At 39.8% G+C, this 26166-nt stretch overlaps 1 protein-coding gene across 10 annotated transcripts in view; it reads left to right on the forward strand.

Annotated features, from left to right (window-relative positions):
- The window catches only part of LOC106554984 (RNA polymerase II-associated protein 3), a 44801-nt gene extending 25022 nt beyond the window's left edge, over positions 1 to 19779 (forward strand). For all 10 annotated transcript variants that reach the window (XM_087703120.1, XM_087703117.1, XM_087703114.1 and 7 more), the window contains 4 exons: positions 457 to 655; positions 12395 to 12492; positions 18770 to 18870; positions 19413 to 19779. In XM_087703120.1, coding sequence (XP_087559246.1) covers positions 457 to 655; positions 12395 to 12492; positions 18770 to 18870; positions 19413 to 19498 — 484 coding nt within the window. In that variant the 3' untranslated portion in view covers positions 19499 to 19779. The remainder of the gene's footprint in view (positions 1 to 456; positions 656 to 12394; positions 12493 to 18769; positions 18871 to 19412) is intronic.
- Positions 19780 to 26166: the final 6387 nt, after the last annotated feature.

Genomic DNA, 26166 nt, shown 5'->3' on the forward strand with positions numbered 1-26166 from the left:
TGTTGAAAGGCTTTCTAAAAGAAATATCCTATGCATGAATTTGTGCCAAAAGCACTACTTTTTGTAACCCTTTAAAATTAAACATCAGCTTAAGAATCTAGTTCAGCGTTTCAACTGCTTATTTACATATCTACAGTTTTAGCAATAGCACTCAGACTTATATACCGCTTCACAGTGCTTTTACAGCCCTCTAAGCAGTTTACAGAGTTAGCCTATTGCCCCCAACGATCTGGGTCCTCAGAAGGATGGAAGGCTGAGTCAACCACATTTAAGCTTAATTACATAAGAAAATTTGCATAATTTAATACACAAATGACAATTTAACGTTTTCATTCTTTCAGAGGTTCTAATGCTACTTTTGACATGGTACCATGTACTCTAAACAGGTAATTGTATATATTTCCTAAGGCAAAATATTTAACCATTAACAAAAATTCTCTGCCTTAATATTTTTAGATCCATTACCACAAATACGGTGAAGGAAAAACCATCACTTCAGCCTTGTGCTTTAAAAAAGCAAGCTAAGACAAAAAAATACATTATTTCTTCTGTGTCTGAATTTTCTGTGCCTCCAGTCCCTATGAATTCTTTCCAACTTGAATCAGATTTCCGAAAATTAAAAAGTTACCCCGATCAATTGTATACATATTTGAAGGTAAGATGACTCATTCTTTCTGTGGTCACTAGTTTATTCCAAATTTTTGGCATTTAACAAATTTGATTTCAAAAACCAGTTTGGTTTGGTGGTTAAGGCATCAACTAGAAACTGGGAGTCTGAATCCTGCCTTAGTGACAAAGCCAGCTGGATGACCTTGGGCCAATCACACTCTCTCAGCCACAGGAAATAAGGAATGGCAAACCACTTCTGAAATCTTGCCAGGAAAGTTGCAGGGATTTGTCAGAGCAGTTTGCAGAAGTCAAAACTGACTTGAAGGGGTTCAGAAAATGATATTATTAAGTATAGCTTAATAGTGCAAGTATACTGGCATCTTTCTTTGAAAAAAAATACATATTCTATTTGATTTATCTTATATTTTTGTATTCTTGAATTACAAAATTACTGGGATTCTACTTTTAGAAAGTAGAATGTTTCATATTGAATGATTTATAACAGAGCAAGTTTATTATACCAGTAAGTAAATGCCAAATTTTAGCTCAGAGGTGGCAGAGATAGTTACAGTGTCAGGGTTCCAAAAAACACACCCAATGAAAGAAAGGCTTGTGTTTCCTCAAAGTTCCACTTTATTAAAAATGTCATGTTGGCACATTTGGGAAAACTTCCAGGTTTTCCCACCCAATTGAAAGTTCAAGACCCTGCCCCAACACCCACAAGTCTATCACATGGTCCAATCCTTCATTGCCACAAAGACAGATTCCTCCCATCCACATCCGTCCAGGTGCACGGACAAAAGCGATCTTGACTTTCTGAGAAAGAATAATGTTATGGCTACATATCACCCAACTCTGTATAATCCCCCCTCCCATTTTCCACAGTAGAAAGTGTGGCAGGCCTGAAATCCAAAAAGGAAAAGATGGCTTCCAGATGTGATAGGCAGCCTCCCTTCAGAAGACACATGTGTCCTGTAAAGAGAATAATGCAGGGGGTTAACATTACCTAACTAACCACCTCTTCCACTCCCCAGGGGGGGACCCTTTGGCTCATATGGAAATTTTTCATGAAACTGCTTCACTAATCTGTCAGCTTTCACATTCCAACTTTTTACTCACGTAGCTTCTGACAAAGGGTACCCCTTCCAATATACTAAATATTGTAATCGACCTCTATATCATGTATAGAGTCTAATATTTTTTTCACTTCGTAATGCGTTACTCCTTGCATTATTACAAACTAGACCCAATCACAGGTTTCACAATGGAAAACAGGGTGTATCTTCCCTAGAATTCTAGGCAGGCTGAGCTGAACTGTAACTGGGTTAATTATTTTGACTACTGGGGAGGAACCTAAAAATTTCAATTCTAATTTCTTGCTAGGCATCCTCAACCGTATTTATTTGGTCGATAGAAAAACTTTATCCCCCAGATGCAAGGGGGGGTTGGAGCAAGCAGTGCTTGTCTGCTTGTTTCTTATATTCTTCCAACGCATCTACCAGGACTTTTTTGGTATTTTCCCACCCCTTTTTGAGAGAGTCCATCCATTCAATCAATGACATTGAGGAGGGAAGCTCTCTGGGCAGCTCAGGCATACGAACAAATTCCATGCCGCTGGTAACTTGGAAAGGGATTAATCCAGTCCTGCTATGGACAGCGTTGTTGTACGCTACTTTGACAAATGGTAGCAAATCGGACCAGTTGTCCTATTGGTAATCCACATAACAACCGATGTATTGTTCGACCATTGCGTTTGTACATTCTGCTGCCCTGCTCGTGCTCAGATCGAAAGCTGAGCTAAGTCCTTGCATAGACCCAATGGACCTCAGGAACTCCCTCCAGAACTTGGCGGTAAACTGGACTCCTCAGTCAGAGATGATTCTCCGGGATATATCATGCAGGCGATAGATGTGCTTGACAAACATCTTTGCTAGCTTGTTAGCTGAGCAAGCGAAGAAAACAAATCAATGACTGTCCAAATTACTGTGTTCCCACCACTTTCTGGAGCTCAACGATGAAATCCATTGCAATCTCTTCCCAAGGTCGGCTGGGGTTGACTATCTGTTGCAGTAGCCCAGTGGGCTTGCCCGGTCTTATTTTCATGGCTGCACATGTGGCACAACTCTTTACATAGTCCTCCACTTCTGCCTTCATTTTTGGCCACCAGAATTGATGCCTGGCAAGGTGGAGAGTCTTTAGGAATCCAAAGTAGCCTCCTAACTTCACATCATGACTGCGCTGTAACACTTCTAGTGTTAGAGGAACGTATATTGTGGATTCTTTTCAGGCAAGTCCATTTCTCATAGTTAAGACGTCTTTGTAGTCGGTGAGTGTGGCTGTCAGTTTGTCCTGGTTGGGACCACGTGGCTGTTTGTTCTGGCCTCTGGTGCTGACTTGTGCTGCTAGTTGTTTAGGAGGAATGATGGTGTGAATCACCTCTTCCCTCCGGCTGTCAAACTGTGGCTTTCTTGACAAGGCATCTAGTAGGTTCTTTCCTGCAGGGATATACCTCAGTTCGAATTTAAATCTCCTGAACTACAACGCCCAGCGGACTTGTTTTGGAGATTGTTTTCTGGGGATTTTCAGGGCTGACAATAATACCTCAGTTAAATTGATTTTATCAACCTACAAAGCTGTTGTGTTCACATTTGAAACTGAAACTTGAAAATTTTAGAATGAAAATCAGAATAGAGCTGGAATGGACTTTGAAAGTCTTCTAGTCCAGTTCCCTGCTTAAGCATGAAATCCTGTACCATTTCAGACAAGTGGCTGTCCAGTCTCTTCTTAAAAACATCCAGTGATGAAGCACTTACAACTTCTGACGGCAAGCTTTTCCACTTTGTCCTCACTATTAGGAAATTTCTCTTTATTTCCAGGTTGCTTTTCTCCTTTATAAGTTTTCACCCATTGTTTCTTGTCCTGCCCTCTGGTGCTTTCAATAATAAATTGACCTCTTCCTCTTTGTGGCAGCCTCTCAAATTCTGGAGTACTGCTATCATGTCCCCCCAGTCCTTCTTTTCTCTAGACTAGCCAAACCCAAATTCTGCAACCATTCTTCATGTTTTAGTCTCAAGCCTTTAATCATCTTGGTTGCTCTTTTTTGCACTTTTTCCAAAGTCTCAACATCTTTTTTATAATGTGGTGACCAAAACTGGATGCTGTATTCTAGGTGTGGTCTTGTTAAAGCTTTATAAAGTGGTACTAATACTTCATGTGATTTTGATTATATGCCTCTTTATACAACCAAGATGTGAAGTTTCCAAAAGATTACCTAATTAATTTACGAGCCTTGAGGCAAAGTTCAAAAGAAATCCAGTCATTTATTAGGATCAACATTTTGACATATTCTTCTCCGTGACCGAAACTGATATCTGGTTAATGGTCTTTGCACTTTACCCCAGTGTCTCCCCTCCCCTCCCCTCAGTCTGTGTCATAAATCATATCCACCAACGAGGTGCTGCAGCAGGCTGTGAATTTTGCACCCCACAGGCCGGCTGTAGAAATATGAGATCCAACTCTGGCCGAAGGTATGCGTGGAATTCTCCCTCTAATGTTAACTTGATTATTAACTGTTTTATTTCATTTTCATTTTCATTTTATACAATCACTTATATACTGTGCAATTAAAAAAATAATAAACACAACTCATCTTCTATTCCACTATAGAAAACCAACATAACACTTCATCCTCCACACACCCTTTCTTCTCCCCCTCCAGCTTTCATTTCTCCCCTCCAGCATCCCCCTCTTCTACTTCCCCTCCCCCTCAGACATTCCTTTCTCCCCTTCCCTCCATCTCACCCTCCTTACATTCCCCTCTCACTCCCTCTCTACTCCTCCCTCTTCTTTCCCTCTACTCCTCGCTTCGGTGTATTTCTACTATTCATTAATCTATTCGATTTGTATTTTATACTAAAATTGAAAGAAAAGAAAAAAAAGGAAAATAAAAGGAAAAGAGAAAAAAAAGAAAAAAGAGCAGCAGTATACAAGTGCATTCTTATTGTTTTGGAAATTGAAACTATATTTCCCCCCTCCCCCCTCCCCCCAGTAAACCCCCCTCCCAAGCCCCCTTCCGACTTCCCAGATCCCATGCCCGGCATAGTTTTTTATCAAACACAGTCTAGAGTATATTGAAACCAAATAGATTAAAAATTAAAAGATAAAAGATAAAGGGAAAAAAAAAGGAATAAAAAAAGAAAAAAGAAAAAAAGGAAAAAATCATTAAACTCTCTACATTGAACTCAGCTTCCCATCATTATTAAAACTTAAACAATGTACATCATTCCTAATCTCAATTAATTTATTACTTGCAGGATTTCAAACTATATTGAAACCAAATAAGTTAATCAAATAGAATTCTACTCTAGCTAGGGACCTTATCTCTTTGTCTAAATATCTGTCTATTTCCAAACCTTTAATTTGTCCCTTTTACCTCCTTCTCTAAAAAGCAGTTTAAACAAATCTCAAATACTTCTCTCGGTTTCCTTTTCCAACTCTTCTCATCCTACCTCACCCGTGTCCATATATGTATTTTATTTTCATCCCTACTCCTCTCATATTTGCTCCGCCTTCCTGCACACTCCCTGGGTATATCCTTCCAGACATTATATTCCAATAACAGTTTATATAAAAATCAACTTACTTTCTGGCTCAAAATAAGCTCTAATTGAACCTTCACTACCCTCCCATCTACACCAGGCGTCCCAACTCTATTCAACCTAAACCACAACTTCACCCTCCTCACCCTAGAAAATAAATCATAAACAATTTATATAAAAGTTCAGAGTTATCCATCAAGTCTTTTTTTAAGTCTCATACAATATATTTTCCGAGGAAATCAGCGTCATTTCTTTCAGCCTTAATGTCTCTTCATCGGTATACCACTATACCATTTTATACAAGACAGAAGTCACAAAGTATTATTCAAATTAAAATTAAGCAAATGTTTTGGAAGCATAACTAAATCCTTGTTCTCTGCTCTTCTGCCCTTCCGGAGGGGGAAAACGATACCTCCCGCCTTGTAGTTGTGTGTTTTGTTGTTTCTCTTCTACTTCTCCTTGTCTTTGTCCAAGTCCGGGTAATTCAGGAAGTCCCGCCTTTAGGATCTTATAGTAAAAGTCTCGGGCTTCCCAAACAGAATTGAGGCGATGTTTTTGGTCATCAAGTGTAACTGTAATACCAAATGGCACCTCCCATCTGTACTGTATCTGATTATTTCTGAGTTCTTTAGTTAGAAAAGCATAGTCTCTCCTGGCTCTTAACATTTGGGGTGGTATTTCTTTGAAAACGATCAAGTCCTGTCCATCAATTCGCAGCCTGTTATTGTAAAACTCTTGTAGTATCGCGTTTCTGGATTCTCTTGTAGCAAAATATATAATTATATCTCTCGGAAGCTGTCTCTGTTTTGCTGCCCACGAATTATGGCGGTAAATTTTTTGGATCTGCCAATCAAAGTTGAGTCCCGGACTTCCCACCAAACGACTGAAAGCCTCAAAAAAGGTCTGTTTCAAATTCTCCTGTTCATTTTCACGCAATCCCCTAACTCTTATTGCAAACGCAGTCTTTTTATAATTTGTCATAACAAGTTGTCTTTCTGCGTTTTCAACTTCCTGTTGCAACATTTCAATTTTAGATGTCAGATTAGAATTAGCTTCTTCCAAAAGCTCCAGTTTATCTTCCATTCCTGCAATATAATCTGTCATTACAGTTATGACCCCGATCATATCCTCCTTTGTTTGAGCAATCTGGCATCAAGCTTATCACAAAATTCCGAGATAAGTTGCTTCATTTCCTCTCTAAATTCTTTAAGAGTTTCAAAAAGAAATTCTTTCGTTAACAAATCTCCAGTAGAGGGCGTAGAAGGCAAAAGCTGCGGCTTTGTAGCAATTGCTTGGGATGTATTGTTAAAAATACGTTTAGACTGCTTTGATTTGGGAGCCATTATAAAAAGGAAACAAACAAAGTCTCTGCTCACCTTGATTTAAGATAAAATACTTTCAATAAACTTTTGGCAATTAGTAAAGAGAAGTCTTCAGGAAAACAGGGCTAATTAAATATATCATATATCAAATGCGGAAGCTATAAAATCGCCATTTTGAAAAGCAGTTAGACAAGAGTTTTTTATAAAATTGAAGCTGGTATTTTGAATAATAATAATAAAAAAGGGTTCTCAGGAATGGTCGCTGCTCGGATTGATTTTAAATAGCTTAGTTTTGTCCTGGGGGGGGGGGCGACCTGCCTTGAGCTGAAAAAAAACAGCTGAGAAGATCTGGCTGGAGTAAAAAAAAAAACAGCTTTTGTTGAACCTCTTCTCCGTTCACAGCGAAAAACAAAAAGCTGTGAACTACAAAGAGGATTCTAACGACTGAGTTCCTCCCTGCTCCTTTCTTGCCTGAAAGGAGAGATATCTATAGATCTTGTAGATATACAGACCAGAACTCTGAGGGCAGCTCCGTTGAGCCACCGGCGATGGCAGGCCCCTCCCCCGGAAGCCCCCTCTAATGTTAACTTGATAATAGTCATGGTAATGCTTTACAAGTTGACATTCGGCTCCCTTCACTTCGTTCCTCCGCCAGGCTTACCTGGATTTTCTGCATGGAATTTTGCTACAAGGCGATCAGCCTGGATATTCCTACTTTTTATCCAAGATGCCGCTGATAAGGGGGAGCCCTTCCACTTGATTAAGTATTGGAGTTGTCTCCTGTGCCACCTCAAATCAAGGACTCATTGAACCTCATAATGGGTTTGGCCCCCTTTGACCACAGGGCCCCGGAGCTCCCAGGTGTCAGAGTGTGTCCAATCACGGGTTTTAAGAGGGTACTATGGAATGCTGGGTGTATCTTCCCCAGCAATCGAGGCAGTTTCAATTGCACTGTAACTGGGTTGATGATCTTTACTATGGGTAATGGTCCCATAAACTTTGGTCCCAGTTTCTTGCTAGGGAGTTTTAATCTCAAATATTTTGTGGAGAGGTAAACTTTCTCTCCCACCTGGAATGTCCGTTGCGGAGCCCGGTGTTTATCTGCCTCTTTCTTATAGGTTTGTGCTGCTTTAGCCAGCATTTTTTTGACATTTTCCCATGTTGCGTTCTCATGTCATTGGCGCGCAGCCCATTGTTGCTACTCGGAACCACTCAGAGAGTCGATTTGGGATGTCGTGATATGCGTTACCTGAGCAATTTACTTGTCCTGGCTTGTTCTGAAAAAATGCACCAGCAGCCGCTCTGGTAAAGGGGTAGCCTTCCAATGACCCTCCTAAATTCACAGATGTGCTCTTTGATGGGGTGGCCCCACTGCTTTAGGTTGCTGAGTTCCTCTTCCGCATATGGGTCCTCCTCCGCCGCCTCAAATCTGGCCTCTAGCAGTTGCAGGAAGTCATCTATGTCTTGCAGTTGGGGGGCTCTCCTCTTGTGGAGGACTGCTAACCATTCCCTTGCTTCTCCCTCTAGCCCCTCTGCGATGGTATTCACCATGGCTCTGGGGGATGGGTAGAGGTGCCCATAGCGTTCTAGGTGGGTATCAGCTGAATCAAGGAATAGAGCTAGCTGATCTGAGTCCTTGTCAAACTTTTCCCTGAATTGGGGCGGGTCATTCAGCACTACTCCTCCAACCTCTTGTTGGCATCTGTATGCTTGTGCCTGATGTGGCTGGCCATCTTCCTCACTTCTAATTCGGAGAGAGGGAGGGGGTTGCCTGCCCTGGGCAACCTGCTTGCTGAGTGGGAGAGGCACTGGTTGCAGTTTCGGGCTCCTTCTCCTTCTATTGGGTGGAGGAGGGGGGCTGCACTCCAGTCTGCGTCTCCTCCGTTCAACAGGATCAGATGTCCCTCCCCTCTCTTTTGGGTTGCATGATGGCCCCTCATATGAAGGGTGGTCCAGTTAAAATCCTCCCTCAGTTGCTCTATTGCACTCCCCAGTGATTCCATCTGGGGCTTTGGGAGCCTGGCTTGTGCCCAGTCCCACATCCAGTCCATCCTTGCCAGCTTGCTCGAGACCCTTCCCTTTATCTGGGAATTGGGGTAAGGGAACTCAACTACAGCTGCCTCAGGGGCTAATTTCCAGCAGTACTCATCCTTTCTTGCTTCTGCCGCTGGGAAAGGCATCGCAGCTTGGATGTCTGGAACTTTGATGTTTGATGTTCTCCTCCAGCTGAAATCAGGCTTTCTTCCGATAATCCGCCTTCTCTCATGGTTGCCTGATTTTTCCTCCAAGCACCCCAAATATCAGGAAGTGATTGGAGAGCCCGGGATTCAGGAAACCCGGAAATCTTGATAGATTTTAAAAGTCAGTTTCAGCTCTCTGTGAAGTTTCCAAAAGATGACTTAATTAATTTACGAGCCTCGAGACAAAGTTCAGAAGAAATCCATTTATTTATTAGGATCAACATTTTGGCATGTTCTTCTGCAGAGCCAAAACTGATATCTGGTTAATGGACTTTGCACTTTACCCCTGTGTCTCCCCTCAATCTGTGTCATAAATCATATCCACCAACAAGATGCTGCAGCAGGCTGTGAACTTTGCACCCCACATGCTGGCTGTAGAAATATGGGATCTGACTCTAGCCGAAGGTATGCATGGAATTCTCCCTCCAATGTCAACTTGATAATAGTCATGGTAACACTTTACAAGTTGACACACGGATTGTATTAGCTTTTTTGGCTGCTGCCATACATTACTGCAGACTCATGTTTAAGTGATCGTCCACAAGGACTCCGTGTTCCCTCTCAGACTTACAGTTTTTGAGCCAGGTTTCACCTACTCTGTACTTTTGTCTTTGGTCCTGCCCATGTGTAAAACGTTGCTTTTCTCAACATTAAATTTCATTTTGTTGGATAGGGCGCATTGTTCAAGTTTGTCAAGATCATCCTGAACTTGTCTTCTGGGGTGTTGGCTATTCCTGCCAGCTTAGTGTCTTCTGCAAATTTGATGAGTTCCCCTTCTACTCCCTCATCTAAGTCATTTATGAAGCTATTGCGGAGTACTGGGCCTAAGAGTGAACGTTGTAGTACCCCATGCTTACTTCCCTCCATGTAGATGTAGTACCATTAAGGACTACTCATTGAGTACAATTTGTCAGCCAGTTACAAATCCATCTGGTGGTGATGTTGTTTATTCCACATTTTTCTAGTTTACCAAGAAGTAGCTTGTGGTCTACTTTGTCAAATGCCTTGCTGAAGTCTAAATATATTATGTCCACAGCATTTTGCTAGTCTATTAATTTAATCACTTTATCAAAGAATGAAATAAGATTGCTTTGGCATGATCTGTTTTTTTAAAAACCTGTGCTGGCTAGTTGTTACAACTTTATTTGTTTCTAGATGTTCACATATCTGTTAATTGGTTTTTTTCCCCCCAGTATCTTTCTTGGTATTGATGTTAGGTTGGTGTGTAGTATCCTGTGCCTGTTTTATTTTCCTCTTTTTTGAAGATGGGAACCACATCAATAATTATTTTCCAATCCTCTGGTAGTTTCCTGGTGCTCCAAGATTTTTTAAAAATATAACAGTGGTTCTGAGATAACATCTGCCATCTCCTTCATATTTCTGGGATGTAATCCATCAGGTCCTAGTGATTTATATTTCATTAAGATCAGATGGGTGTTCTCTAACTATTTTCTTGTTTATTTTAATTTTTATTTCTAGTCTGTCTTTTACAGTTATGTTTTTGGTAGGTTGGACTATAGTTTCTTTTTGTGTGAAGACTGATGCAAAGAATGAGTTAAGCAGCTCTGCTTTCTTTCTACTGCCTGTTACTTCCTTGCCATCTTCTCTCTTTAATGGACCAACTGTTTCCTTGACTTTTTTCCTTGTTATTTAATATGTTGAAAGAAACTTTTTTTATTATTATCTTTGACTTTTGTTGCAAGTCTTTGTTCATTCCAAGCCTTTGCTTTCCTAACTTCATCTTTTCAGATTTAGACTGTCTGCTGATATTCTGCCTTATTTCCTCTTTCCAGTTTTTTGTACTTACCCTTTTTTGTTTTTCTGTTTATCAGAGAGATCTTTGTGCAACAATGCTGGTTTCTTCTTGGATCTCTTGTTTTTCTTTTTCAGTGGTATTGTTGTAGACTGGGCTTTAATGAACATATATTTCAGTGTTTTCCATGCTCCTTGAGTTGTTTTCCCTTTTAGGATTTTTATCCATGACGTTTTGCTTAGGCTGTCTCTGAGTTTGTGAAAATCAGTTTTTTTAAAGTTTAAGACACTGGTTGGATTATTTTCTATTGCTTGTATTTGCATTTAATTGAATTCCAGTATGATGTGATCACTCGCCCAAATTTCTGACAACTTCAACTCCCTCTATCATTTGTTCTGTGCTAGTAAGAATTAGGTCTAGTATAGTTTTTCCTCTAGTTTCTTCCTCTACCTTTTAGATCACAAAGATGTCAGCTAAGTTGGTTAGGAATCTGTTCGATCTCCCAGTTGATATCAGGGTGGTTAAAGTCTCCCACATGCTACTGTGGTATGTTTCCTTCATACATTTGTTAATTGATTAGCAAAGAGTTCATCTATTTCTTTGGCTTGGCTGGGTGGTCTGTATTAAAATTACTTCAATGGATCTAAGAGATAATTAAGTTTCACACATATATACTCAAAGCAAGCTTCATTTGTTAATGAACTCGGGCTGAGGGAAAGAAAAAAATAAAGCTGAATATTTCAGCTTTAACTAAACTTTAGTTAACTTTAACTTTTTCTTCAAGTAAACCTGGCTGTAATAGAATCTTGAAAACCTATTTGATTTTGATTTGATTTGATTTGATTGCATTTCTATGCCGCCCTATTCCCAGAGGGACTCAGGGCGGCTCACAAACCAAGTAAAGGGGGGGGGGGATACAAACAGGGAAAAAAGACAACGGACAAACAACACAACAATTTTAAAAAAATCAACAGCCACACAATTCGAGCGGGGACGGGAACTCATCAGCCCCAGGCCTGTCGGAACAGCCAGGTTTTAAGGGCTTTGCGGAAAGCCTGGAGGGTGGTGAGGGTCCGAATCTCCACGGGGAGCTCGTTCCAGAGGGCCGGAGCAGCCACAGAGAAGGCCCTCCTCCGGGTGGTAGCCAATCGGCATTGGCCAGTAGATGGAATTCGGAGGAGGCCTAATCTGTGGGATCTAATCGGTCTGGAGGTAATTGGCAGCAGGCGGTCTCTCAAGTACCCAGGTCCAATACCATGAAGGGCTTTATAAGTAATGACTAGCACCTTGAAGCGTATACGAAGACCTATTCAAATTGTTTTCTGTTCTATCTTACACTAAAGAAAATAAAGGTTGTTTTGAATTTATTTCTAACAGTTTTTTTCAATTTATGAACTGTGTAATCTTTACTTCAAGTCCATCTTCAATGACTTTTGGTATCTTCTTCAAGATTGAAATTAATTCCTTTACATTGAGTATGAATTTGAATCCAGGTATCACATATCCAGTTTATGGACAGATCTTTATTTCACCACCATGTGAACTATGAAATGTGCTTCAGAAAATGGTCAGCATTTTTGTCTGTTAATTGTAGGAGTGAGGTGGGGATAACACTTGTCATTCAAAGGCATTCATTGTGTTTTACTGTGAAAGGTGATTGCCATTATTAATCTTATTGAGAAACAGAGAAGCTCCCAAGATAATTAATAGTAACGTGCTATGATTTGAATACTAATTGTTGCAATAAATTATGTTTGAATTTTATTTTAATAAGCTTTATGTAAGAATAAGAAATCTATTAATAGTAAATATAGGGTCTGATTTATAAATATATTCCTATTATTAGTCTGTTTTTCCTTTGTTCTTCCAAAGCAAATAGATCCTTGCCTTTATCCTAACCTCTTCCAAAAATCATTGGATCCAGAGGTTTTTTGCCAAATCTTGAAAATTCTACAGGATTTTCATACTAAGTAAGTTTAAAGCTATTTTCTCAGATTAATTTACTATTGTATTTTTATTGGATTGTGCCTTTAGCTCGATTACTAGTTTTAATATTTTCTGCTGCATATTTCTTTAGATAAATTTGTTTAATCTGATACTAATAATATGTTAATATTAAAATTCATACTATTTGGATAAGAAGCAGGTACAATAAATTATTATATAATTTAAGATGTTTTAAAAACCAGGAGTAAGAACACCAAAAGTAGTTCTCATGGTTGAAACATTTCAGTGTTACTTACCATTTTTGAATAGAAATTCAGAGGTGATCCATAAGTACAGTTGCCATGGCAATTTTCATACATATCTGACAAAATTGTATCCTAGAAATACTCTGAGCTTCTGAATAAAATGTTAAATTAAAAAATGAAAGCATTCTTTTTTCCCAGATTTTCAATATTTTTGTGCTACGTTTTAGAATATTCTGAATTTATAGAAAGCTCAAAATTCTACCCAAATATTGTTCTGGAAGGGATCAGTGACTACCTCTTGAAAGATGTTGTAAAGGTCTTCCATCAAATTCTCTGTGCATATTGGAAAATTCAGCAGATACACCCTATGACCTTGATTAATAATTAATAATTTAGTCTGCGACTAAAAAGCTGTTTGATTATTTTCATCTAATTTGCATGTATTTTGGTGTGCTGAAAACAAATAAAATATTGAAAAAACTCCTAGACGTCATGATTTGCCACAACATGCAAAATTGTCTTCAAATTTATCAACTTTTTTTAATTTTTGGTATTTTTTTTATAGTATGGGTTTTTAACCAAATTTAAAGTCCAAATTACTATTAATTAATTCACATAAGTGCACTTAAGATATAAAATGCCAAAAAACCTTAAAGGGTTTGTCCGAGTTATGTAAAAAAAATATAGCACTGTAAATCTGATGGTCAGCAAGATATACATAAGCTAAGCAAGTTTTAAGTCTGTGCTTCTAATGGTAGAAGAGGTTAATCTTTCCTGAAGAATCCAGTGGGAGGGAGACACAGGGCAGATAGCAGCATCTCCGGACAGTGCAGGGGATGTGGCCAGCACTGTGACGTCTCGTGTACAGACACAGAGCTGCTCTCTCCTGCTTGTGCCACACTTGTGCACGAATCATCATCAGGTTCTTGGTTCTAGGCTGTTCACACTTTTTCATCGCAATTCATGTTAGCTCGTCATTCTTCAACTGTTATGTTATGGCTCTGCGAAAGTGTATTAATTTGCCAGACAGTTCCTGTTTCATCTGTGGTGAATATACAGTGTTGAAGCAACAGTAGAATATTACACACTTTGTGAAAAAAGTATACTTTGCATACTTTGGACTAAAAATTGGAGATCAAGATAATTCGCAATTCGCAATTCGCAATTTAATGGGTTTATATGCCGCCCAATCCCGGAGGACTCCGGGCGGCTTACAAATACGAAATGAAGTAAAATAACACACAGGGGGAGAATACAAACAATACAAACAATTTAAAAAACACAACATACATTCGGTTAACTGGGAGTTGCACCTGATTTGGAAATCAGCAACCCCAGGCCTGTCGAAACAGCCAGGTCTTAGTGGCTTTTTGGAAGGCCATGAGGGTGGGAAGGGTCCGGATCTCTGCTGGTAGCTCGTTCCACAGAGCCGTAGCAGCTACAGAAAAGGCTCTCCCCCGAGTAGTCGCCAGTCGGCATTATCCAGCCGATGGTACCCGGAAGAGGCCTAGCCTGTGGGTTCTTATTGGACGTTGGAAGGTGTGTAGCAGGAGACGGTCTCTCAGATATCCAGGTCTAGTGCCATGTAGGGCTTTAAAGGTAATCACCAGCACTTTGTACCGCGTCCGGAGATTAATAGGGAGCCAGTGCAGCTCGCGGAGGATAGGTATAACGATATCGCTCGCACGGCTGCATTCTGGACAAACTGCAGTCTCCGAACACTCTTCAAGGGCAGCCCCATGTAGAGTGTGTTGCAGTAATCAAGCCTTGAGGTGACAAGGGCATGAGTGACCATTTGAAGTGCCTCCCGGTCCAGATAGGGTCGCAACTGGTGCACCAGGCGAACTTGGGCAAAGGCCCCCCTGGTCATAGCAGACAAATGATGTTCTAAAGTCAGCTGCGGATCCAGGAGGACACCCAAGTTGCGAGCCCTCATTGAGGGGTGTAAGCTTTCACCCCCCAGGCTGATAGATGGAAAATCCAGACTATCCTTGGGAGGAAACATCAAAAGCCACTCGGTCTTGTCTGGATTGAGTGCCAGCTTGTTTACTCCCATCCAGACCCTAACAGCCTCCAGGCACTGGCACATCACTTCCACTGCTTCACTGAGTTGGCACGGGGTGGACAGATACAATTGAGTATTGTCCGCGTATTGGTGGTACTTAATCCTGTGCCGGCGAATGATCTGACCCAGCGGCTTCATGTAGATGTTAAATAGGAGGGGGGACAGGACCGAGTCCTGCAGCACCCCATATTTGAGGGGCCTAGGGGTTGACCTCTGCCCTCCCACCAACACCGACTGCGACCTGTCAGAGAGGTAAGAGGAGAACCACCGTAAAACGGTGCCTCTCACTCCCACCTCCCCCAGTCTTCGCAGAGGATACCATGGTCGATGGTATCGAAGGCCGCTGAGAGGTCAAGAAGCACTAGGATAGAGGAAAATCCTCTATCCCTGGCCCGCCAGAGATCATCGGTCAACGCGACCAAAGCAGTTTTGGTGGAATAACCAGGCCTGAAACCCGATTGGAAGGGCTCAAGATAGTCAGCTTCATCCAAGGACCGTCGGAGTTGAAAGGCCACCACCTTCTCAACAACCTTCGCAATAGAGGGTAGGTTGGAGACTGGACGATAGTTATTAAGAATAGCTGGATCCAGAGAAGGTTTCTTAAGAAGGGGTCTCACCACCGCATCCTTTAGGGGCTGCGGGAAAGATCCCTCCTGTAGAGAGGTGTTAATAATTCTCTGGAACCAGCCTCGTGTAACCTCCTTGTTGGCAGAAACCAGCCAAGAGGGACACGGGTCCAGTAATCAGGTGGAGGCACTTACAGCTCCCATGGCCTTGTCCACTTCCTCAGGAGTAACAGGTTGGAACTCAATCCAAGAAATCCGATCAAGGCCCACCCCCGGCACCTCGGCAGGAACTGCCCAAGTGGAGTCCAGGTCCGTCCGTATCTGAGCGACTTTGTCCGACAGAAACTGAACAAATTCCTCAGCTGTTCCCTGCAAAGGTTCCTCCGCATCCCTCCCCTTCAGAAGGGAGCAGGTAATCCTAAACAGGGCAGCCGGGTGAGATTCTGCGGATGCAATAAGAGCGGGAAAATGTGCACATTTTGCCGCCCGTATTGCCACGAGATAAGTCCTAATATAGGCTCTTAGCAGTGCTCGGTCAGATTCGGAGTTACTAGCCCTCCAGCATCTCTCTAGGCGTCTCTTTTGGTGCTTCATCTCCCGGAGTTCCTCGGTAAACCAAGGAGCCCTCCTGGATCCACTTCCATGGAGAGGCCACAAAGGCGCAATCCGGTCAAGAGCCCCAGCCGCCGCTATATTCCAGGCAGCGACCAAGGACTCTGTCGGACTGCGGGCAAGGGAGTCAGGTATATCCCCAAGCTCCGTTTGAAAACCCAAAGGGTCCATCAGGCGCCTGGGGCGGAACCACTTAATCGGCTCCGCCTCCCTGCAGTGGGGGAGTGGTTTCCGAAAGTCCAGCCTCAGTAAGAAGTGATCTGACCATGACAGGGGCGAGATCTCAATGCCCTCTAATTTCAGATCACGTCTCCACTGCCCCGAGAGAAACACGAGGTCGAGCGTGTGTCCCGCTGTATCAGTTGGGCCCAGAATTACCTGGGTCAAGTCCATGGTTGTCATGGAAGCCATGAACTCCTGCGCCCCATCAGAGTGTTCGCCAAGAGATGGCAGGTTGAAATCCCCCAATACTATAAGTTTGGGGAATTCAACTGCCAGTCTGGCTACTGACTCCAGGAGCGCAGGCAGTCTGTTGCAACGCAGCTGGGAGGTAGGGAAGATAAAGTTTGGGCGCCTCATAAAGTGTGCAAACGGTGTGTTGAGGACCTCCGAAACTGGTTCAAGAGTAAGAAAAAATCTTTCCGTTATGGGATTCCTATGGTATGGCGAGAGCAAAAGAATCACTGTTACTTTTGTTCATGCGATGTGAAAATTTTTAATTCCAAATGGAAGCATTTCATTTCATACCCCAATCTTCACTCAGCAATTTGTCCCATCCCCCAGGGCACAGATATATCAGTACCCAAGCCCCCTTCTACCTTGGAAGAGATACCTAGCTCCGATGAAGGTGAAGTCATACCTAAACCAGATGACGAATCAAGTTCTGACTTTGAAGATGATACAAAATTGTTTTCTCAGGAGGAGATGAATGATTTGGTAAGAGACTTGAATCTTCCCAAAGATGCCGCTGAGTTACTTGGATCAAGGCTGAAAAGCAGGCATTTATTGTTGCCAGGAGTGTCATCTTCATGGTTCAGACATTGTGAAAAGGAGTTCGTTCCTTACTTCGCCCAGGAAGACAAGTTGGTTTATTGCATCGATGTCGAAGGTCTGATGGGTCAATTTAAAATCCAATATGATTCAGAGCAATGGCGTCTTTTTATAGATTCTTCAAAAAGAAGTCTCAAAGCAGTTTTACTCCACAACGGTTTTTACGCTTCCATACCTGTAGGTCATTCCGTACACTTGAAGGAAACCTACAAGAACTTGGAATTGGTTCTTTGTAAACTTAAATATGAAGACCATGGTTGGCAAGTGTGTGGGGACTTGAAGGTCTTGTGCATGCTGCTCGGGCAAAAAGCTTGGTATACCAAATACCCTTGTTTTCTGTGTCTATGGGACAGTCGAGACCGACAAAATCACTGGACCAAGAAGAGTTGGCAGCCGAGGGTGCTAACAGTCGGTGAAAAAAATGTCCTCCGAGAAACTTTGGTACCTTCCCATAAAGTTCTTCTACCACCTCTCCACATAAAATTGGGATTGATGAAGCAATTTGTAAAATCACTTCCAAGAGATGGAGAATGCTTCAAATACTTGGTCACCCAAGTTTCCATGCCTGTCAGAGGCAAAATTGAAGAAAGGTGTGTTCGTGAGACCAGACATTAGAAGGCTTATAGTTGATCAAGAGTTTGTCAATACCATGATGGATCCTCAAAAAGAAGGATGGATTGCATTTAAAGAAGTCGTACAGAATTTTTAAGGCAATAGCAAAGATCCTCACTACAAAAAGATTGTCGGAAGAATGCTGAAAGCATTTCAAGCTTTAGATTGCCTGATGAGTTTGAAAGTGCATTTCCTCCAGTCCCACCTTGACTACTTTCCTGAAAATTTGGGAGCTGTGAATGAGGAACAAGGTGAACGTTTCCACCAAGACATTAAAGAGATGGAAAGGAGATGCCAGGGAAAATGTAGCATTACAATGATGGCAGACTACTGTTGGATGCTTCAGAGAGACATTCCAGATGCTACCCACAAGCCTAAATGCACCAAGAGGAGCCTCACAAGGAAGAAGAATCGAGTTTAGTGTGTGTAGCTGAGCTCATTTCAGTTCAAAAAAGGATTTTCATGAAAATATTGTAATAAAACTTTAATTTTATAAGTCTATTTCCATTTATTTTGAGGTATTGCCTTATTTAACATAGTTACCTAAATTGTCAGGAAACGTGATGTCCTATGACAAAATGGAGGTCATTTTCAGATTCAGTGCACCAAAAAAACATAAAGTTTATGTGGAATAACCAAAACAGCTCTCGAAAATTTTTTTTTTGCAGACCTGTGAATAGTTTACCAAGGCCAACCAAACCTAAATATTCTTTTTAATACATGATGCCAAAAATTTAAACCAAGAAAATATTTCTTCTTGAATTTTTACCAGTATCTTTGGGAGAGGGGTGGTTACTTTTTAAGAGGAAATTTTAATTTATTTAGTGTTGTTTAGTGACCACTTGAACCAGATAGTAGTTACAAATACAACAGAATGCCATATTTGCGGTTTGAAGACAAAATCAGGACATTCTCTAATTTAAACAATTGCAATTTGGGAAATCCATCAGCTAATAGAAAAGTACAGAAGGTTCATTTGGTTTTCAGGGCGTGACTTTATTTTCAGTTTAGCAACGATTATATATTTGATATATATGCAGCTCTATGTATTATTTTCATATATGCATTTTTCATATTAGTCAATGTTGTGCTTTTTTAATGGCATGAATGAAAATAATGAAAGGTATGAATTAATGTCTTATCTTACAAGGAAAGAAGAGCCTTTACTTATCCTTGAAATTCTGCACAAATTATCAGAATCCAAAAGATTTGATATGGCAGTTATGTTTATGTCAGAGTCAGAGAAAAAAAGTAAGTAAAACACATTACTGGGTCATTATTAAAATCAACTGGCTTGATAGTTTATAGATTAGTATAAATATTGCCAATATGTCACTATTCCAGATATATTAAAAACATGTATTATAATCTTTTTCCACAGAAACCTTTCTGTCCCTGAAAATATTTGAAAGTATTTTTTTCAGAACAAACTATAAAAAGATTTGTTGGGTCTGTGCAATTCTTCTCTAGATCCCTTTGAGTATCTTTTCTTTCTGTTTAAATTGGAAGATAATAAAGAAACAAAGAACCAAAAACGAAGAATGGCCAAGCCATCTTCTGCCTCTTTTTTGTACAATTATATCTGTATAGCAGTGGATTGTATTGTTCATAAAGTCAAGTTTATGGAAATATTACAATTCATTCCAAGTTTAATATGACTCTTAATTCAGACTCTTTGCAACTTATTTATTGTTTTTTAAAATATATAAATTGAAGGACGATATCATTTACTAAATGCTAAATCTATTTTTAATTTAAACATAATGTAATAACGGATTTCTCTTTTGTTATAGCTGTACGTTTTTTATTTGATCATTTGGAACAATCTCATTTGGAAGATTCTCCTATTAAACAACTCAAGATAAAGTACAGCATTTAATTTAAATACTTTTTATATCTCTATAGCAGATTATATACTGCTTTGGAAGGACAGTTCCATATAGATGATTATGACAGAGAATTTCAAGTTCATTCATCTTTTTTGTTATGAATTGATTCACCATGTTTTGCTCGATTTTTATTTATTCTTTTCATTTTGAACATTCTGTAGAAACAAGATTGATAGTTGCTACAATATTTATCAAATTCCATTCTTTATTAGTTGTGTGTTAAAAATTATATATTTTTATTCGTATAAATAAATTCACAAATGTTACATTATTTCAATCTTTTTTTTTATTTGCAATACTTGCAGTATTTCTTGGCAGAATTTCAAGCTTAGACAAGTGAAAAATCACTTTTAAAAAACTCTGACATGTAATGTTTCTCTTATTTTTATTATTTAGTCTTGATATCTTTTAAGAACATTTGCTTGCTGTTAAAATTTCACTAATTATGATTTTGACTAGGTCAGCTTCTTCTTTGGAGACAGAACCACTATCTATACTTGATTGTAATGCTTTAGGTGTATATTCTTTAAACAAGGAATAAGATTTTACTTCTGAGTGCCATGATAGGATGAATTACAATAGAGGGAATTACTTTTTAAACGTTATAGCTAAATGTGATGTTTATATAGTAAACCAACTTGTGACACATTGGGTAATCCTTTCAGGCATATTTCCTCATTATTTATCCCACCTTTGTATACCTCAAGATATCAAACATATCGAACATACCTAATATTCCTTCCTCCTCCTTCACAACAACAACACTGTTCCTACACAATAACAGCCCTTTGTCTACAACAACAACCCTGGGGAGCAAGTTGGCATGAAAGAGAGTGACTGACCCAAAGTCACCCAGCTGTTTTTCATGCTAAGGAATGATTAAAACTCAGTCTCCCTGTCAGACCTGTTCCAATATGATCCCTTAGCAAAGAAAGACTCCATTTGGTTGAAGCGAAAGGTTCTTTTACTAAAAAATGTTGACTGCAGTAAAGTCAGGCTAGATCTGGGTTTCCCACACAAAATATAAGAAAGGTTTCCCAGTTCATTTTTAGCCAATCGGAACTTGCCGAAGAGTTTTGAGAATGCTGAGATGTTTTGGGATAATCCACACTTTTTCTCAGGGTGCCTGGCTTTGTATACAAACTGGTTCCGAGCTTGACTGATTTTTATCACCTGTCATTCCCCCATCCCTATTTCCCTTCAGGTACACAAACAGCATTATTGTCCATCTATCTTCCCTCCCTCCTTCTAGTCTTTGATGACAGGATGCTTGTGAGATGCCAAACTGAATTTGGCAGACCTGACATTCTGCCCCCCTTGGCAGAGACATTGGTCCTGTAAAGAAAAAAGGGGGAGGGAGAGAAACAGAAATTTTCAAATGAGCAGATATTCAGTAAGGTTTATCTGGGTAATGTTCATGGATTTTTTTAAGCACTCTGGAGGCTTTCATATGTTTAATAATATCAACCCATTCAGTCTCTGAGAGTGGGAAGGCTTTCCATATTATCAAGTACTGGATTCCCCTCCCCGATGCATATGGGAGTCTAAAATGTATTTGACTTCCAAGTGTTGCTCTCCCTCAATCATAATGGGGCCGAGAGGTGGTTGTGTGTGACTCAGGACATAGGGAAGAGCCAAGGTGGCGCAGTGGTTAAATGCAGCACTGCAGGCTACTGCTAGATCAGCAGGTCAGCGGTTCAAATCTCACCGGCTCAGGGTTGACTCAGCCTTCCATCCTTCCGAGGTGGGTAAAATGAGGACCCAGATTGTTGGGGGCAATATGCTGACTCTCTGTAAACCGCTTAGAGAGGCCTGGAAGGCCTATGAAGCGGTATATAAGTCTACTGCTATTGCTATTGCTATTGCTATGTAATCTCTGGTTTCAGTAGGCTGCAATGAAATACCGGGTGTACACGCGTTTTTGGCAAAATTCTATAGTCACTGGATTAACTGGCTCAAGGTCTATAGTCACTGGGTTAATAATCCTTTTTATGGGGAAAGATCCAATGTATTTCAGCCCCAATTTTTTTTGGGACAGTTGTCTAGATTGTAAGAATTTGACTGGATGGATGGATGATATAGTCAACCTTTCTTATATTCGGTTGAGATGATCTCTCCAGTTGGATGAATGTGTGGGATAGAATGAGTAGCTAGAAAAGTCCTGGAAGGACCTGGGCCAAGTCACACAAGACTAAGAATAAAAAGCAGCCAATGCTCTCCACTGAAACCACACTATTTCTCAACAGTATTCCTTAAAAGAACTGCATTCATGGAAGTTTTCTTCAAGTAAATGCATACCAGCACATCCTTAAAGGCACCAGGAAAAATCCCTTCCCTCTCGCCATACATGCCCAAGAAAGCATTCATTACTTCCCAGAACCAGCTACTGTTTGGGGAGTTAGTACTTATGATTATTAATAACATCTATGTGTATATCCATTCCTGAAATATTCATGTTCTTTATAGGAATGACTCGGGTGCACAAAATCCTTTTTTTAATTACAAGAGTTTTGTTCTCAGGTTGTGGGGGAGGCAGAATGATGTTTAATTAAATAGTTTAGTAAACTCAGAATTTTCTAAATCAATTAAAATGATGGCTTAGACTTTCTACACATTGTGATGTTACTCAGTGTTAACTTTACAGAAAGTTGCTGTGCTGCTACCTGTAACGTAAGAAAAATAACTGAAATTTTTATAGAACTGAATGTATATGTGTGTGTGTGTGTGTGTGTATGTGTGTATATGTGTATATGTATATGTATATGTATGTATGTGTATATATATATATATATATATATATATATATATATATATATATATATATATATATATATATATATATATATATATATATATATATATATATATATATATATATATATGTTGTATTTGTGCTGATAAATAAATAAAGGGAGACTAGTATAGATCTATTTCAAGCTATTTAGCTCTCATCAGCTAGCCATACCCTTACTGGGATTTGAACCTGGGCTATATTACATACTAGGCAGACTTCTTAGCCATTAGGCCACAGGCTCTTATCCATTATCAGCGAAGCCAGGGTGAAAGGTATCTATTAGATTTCTTTTACAACCCCTGGTATGCCCAAATATGGGAGGAAGATCACTACATCCATTCTCTGTCCTTCGGCTCGTCACAAGAGACCAGCCAGGCAGAAACCCAATATTTTTACTGTTGCCTTTTTGTTACATTTTGTTGTATTTGTGCTGATAAATAAATAAATTATTTATCAGCAGTGAGCTAAATAGCTTGAAATAGATCTATACTAGTCTCCCTTTATTTATTTATCAGCATACCCTTTATTTATTTATATATATATCCTGTTCTGCCGTACTGTCTTCTACTGTACAATGCAGTGGAGTTGCCATGGTAACAGCTTCACGGTACTACACAAGGGGGCTCCCTCTGCTAAGAGGGAAAATCCAACATTAGAATTTATGTTTGGTCCAGAGCAGGGGTGAAATGCTCTGTACTTGTTTGCTTCGCTACTGGTTTGCTTCACGCATACAGTACATGTGCACCAAACGCGCACTTCATGCACATGCACACTGCAGGAATTAAGGAGCCTTTTCTGAGTCTGCAAAGGTAAGTAGAACAGCAAGGGGGGGAACAGCTTTGCCGCACGATTTAGATTCTCTAGAAAGCAGGATTTCCTACTTTCTAGCGAATATAAATCGTGCGGCACAGCTGATTGTTGCATAGCTGATCATCGGAACTACCGGTTCACCCGAACCGATAGCATTTTTTACTACTGGTTCGGGCAAACAGGCCCAAACCAGTAGCATTTCACCCCTGGTCCGGACATTTTCCCCCTATAAATAAATGCCCAGGCAATGCTAAGTTATAGGTTACTCTTCAATAAAATGCTTTGTATAATCAAAAACATTATTTAATGGACCCTCTATTAGGATCCCTGTTTGTTTAAAATCTTTTTATTTATGCCTTAGTTGACTGGATAATTCTGGAAATCTACAAATCTTAAAAATTGTCAAGGTTGAGAAACCCTGTCTTAGACTTTCATTTTCAAAGTAACTGCATATTTTCTATTTTCTCATTAGTCAACTATCCAATTAATTTCTATTTCTCAGCAAAATTCAAGCTAGATATGCTAAAAGAAATGACACTGTCTACCATATTTTTTCTGAGAGTTGATAATAAAATGTAAGCAATAAAAGTACTTTATTAGAATAATATATACTCTATGTGTATGTATTATATATAACAAAAAATATAAAAATCTTCAAAGAACAACCTCAGTAACAAGATCCTAAGAAGGTAATCATGCCATCCAATTCAGAAGAAAATATTTGTGGTTCCTCTGAAGAGAAGACAGGTTCCAGAAACAGGAAGCATGTAAGATACTGTCTTTTTTCTGTATAATTTTTCTTTAAGACATTCTTTTAACTAAGAACTATTGTTTTTTTTGTCTAAGATTATGCAATTAATTGTTTTTGGTTTTACCTTGCCTGTCTGTTCATGCTTCCAAATTCCACAACTGTTGCCTAGAATTTACTGAGGCAAAGCACCATATTAACTTTTCAGTTCCATTACAGAAGTATAGAATTGACAGATGAGACTCAGCTCTTCTAGCAGATAGTTTTGTATGTTTTTTAGCTCAGTGTTTCCCATTTTCAGTATATATTTTTCTAAAATTATGTTTTATATTTTATTTCACCTCCTGATTCTGAATCTATAAAATAAATTGAAATGTATGAGGCTTACTGATGTGAATTAATTAAACTTAAGAATAGTAATATGTTTGCAAATGAGCAAAGGAACCATCTATTTTTCTTAATCAGGCTCAATTATCCTGAAGTTCCTAAAGAGTTGAATAGCTAGGGAAGTGACTAAAATATTCTGGTTTGATTGTAGTTGTAAAACCTTCTTGGTAGGAGTTAACGTAACATTCTTTAATAGTGTGATCCTATTTTTGAATTATGCCCACTGTATTGGAATAGATTCATCTCCCAATTATGCCTGCCAAAGAACATAATGTTAAGCCAGAGAAACATTGCTATGGCCACAGAATAATATGTATTTCCCCGCATTCTGTCAGCTTTGACCTTTAAAAAGTTCACTTCCTAAATATTTCAGAAAGAGAAAATGAAATTGTGATTTATTAACTGAAAGCAGGAGAGGCAGCATATAATTTTTATGAGCAAATAGGAAATTTAGCTGGACAAGATCAGTAAACGTAACTGGAAATTTTACATTTGATTTCTGGAAAATGTTTAACTATGGTACTGTACATATATTTGAAGGATCATTTTGCTTCAATAAAAGACTTGAGCACAGTAGCTTTTCGTAATATCATTTCAAAGAATTGCAGAGCACAGTAGCTTCAGTACTCTTCTTTATCGAAGCAAAATAGACAATGTAAACAGACTTGGTAGGCTTAGAATCGTCTCTTCTTCTCCATCTTCCTTCCCACTTTCTTTCAAGCAGCAAGTCACAGGTGTAATCTGGAAAGGAAACACCGCTGAACCATTGAAAAGTGCAGGTGGTGGCTATTCACCCTCTTTCTGCTTCTCCCGGGTCTTTGATTGGGTGTTTCTTCTAGAGCAGAAGCAAAGAGCCTCTTCCACTCAAGATTTCTCTCTGTCTTCTAATATTTTTCCAGAGCAGAAGAAAAAAGACTTTTCCTGTGAAGACTTATCCATGGCTTTATTCTAATTTTCCCTTGAAATAAAAGAAAACCCTTTCTAGTGAAGTCTTATCTGTGTTTATTTTGATTTTCCTCTGGACTGGAGCAAAATCATCTGTTGGCAGGCCTTATGTAACAATCCCACACTTATTTTATTCCATGCATAGCCCACCCACTATTTAATTTACTACTTCTGCCTGTGTCTCTTTCCCAAACTTCCCACTTGTCTCTGTCTCTCTGTGTCTCTCCATCTGTCTCTCTGTCTCTGTCTGTCTGTCTCTCTCTCTCTCACACACACACACACACACCAATCCATGGAAAAATTGTCTTCCATGAAACCAGTCCCTGGTGCCAAAAAGGTTGGGGACCTCTGAATTAGATCATGCAGGGTCCCTACAGGAGAGCCCTTTTAAGGATTATGTATTTATAGAAAAGCAACTAACTTATCTCTGTTCATAAATGCTAAAGCAATTGTACATAAAAAGTAGAGGAGCTTTGATCAAACTATCACAACCACCATTTTGATAGTTTTGCTGTAGTGTTGTCTGTGGATGCCCCTACTAAATGCAAGCATGGGATAAACAGAGCCTGGTTTGTTTTCAGTCTTTTAAGTGGCTACAAACTACTAGCAGAAGTCACATTTGATCACAAGGCGAAGAGGCAATAGAAACATTTTCCCTTTTATATTTGAGCATCCAAGAATCAACAGGAAAGAGGAAAGAAAAAGAAAAAGAAGGAAAGAGGGGAAGAGAGCAAGGAAGGAAAAAGGGGAAGTAAGAAGAAAGAAAGGAGATGGAAGAGGGAGGAAAAAGGAAGAAAGGAAGGAAAGTCATTGTGCCCCCCCCCAGGCCCGCCTAGGCTACTACAGGCATGTTGCAACATCGCAACGTGAATGATGTTGAACTGGCCATTTCCACCATTGCCCACTCCACTATGGCCCCATCCACCATAGCCTTGCCCTTTCTGCCCCCCCCCTCGAGTTCCACAACAACCCTG

This window comes from Thamnophis sirtalis, unplaced genomic scaffold, assembly GCF_051295495.1.
Source record: "Thamnophis sirtalis isolate CommonGarterSnake01/CBP01778 unplaced genomic scaffold, rThaSir2_p1.2 scaffold_22, whole genome shotgun sequence".
Lineage (NCBI taxonomy): Eukaryota > Metazoa > Chordata > Lepidosauria > Squamata > Natricidae > Thamnophis > Thamnophis sirtalis.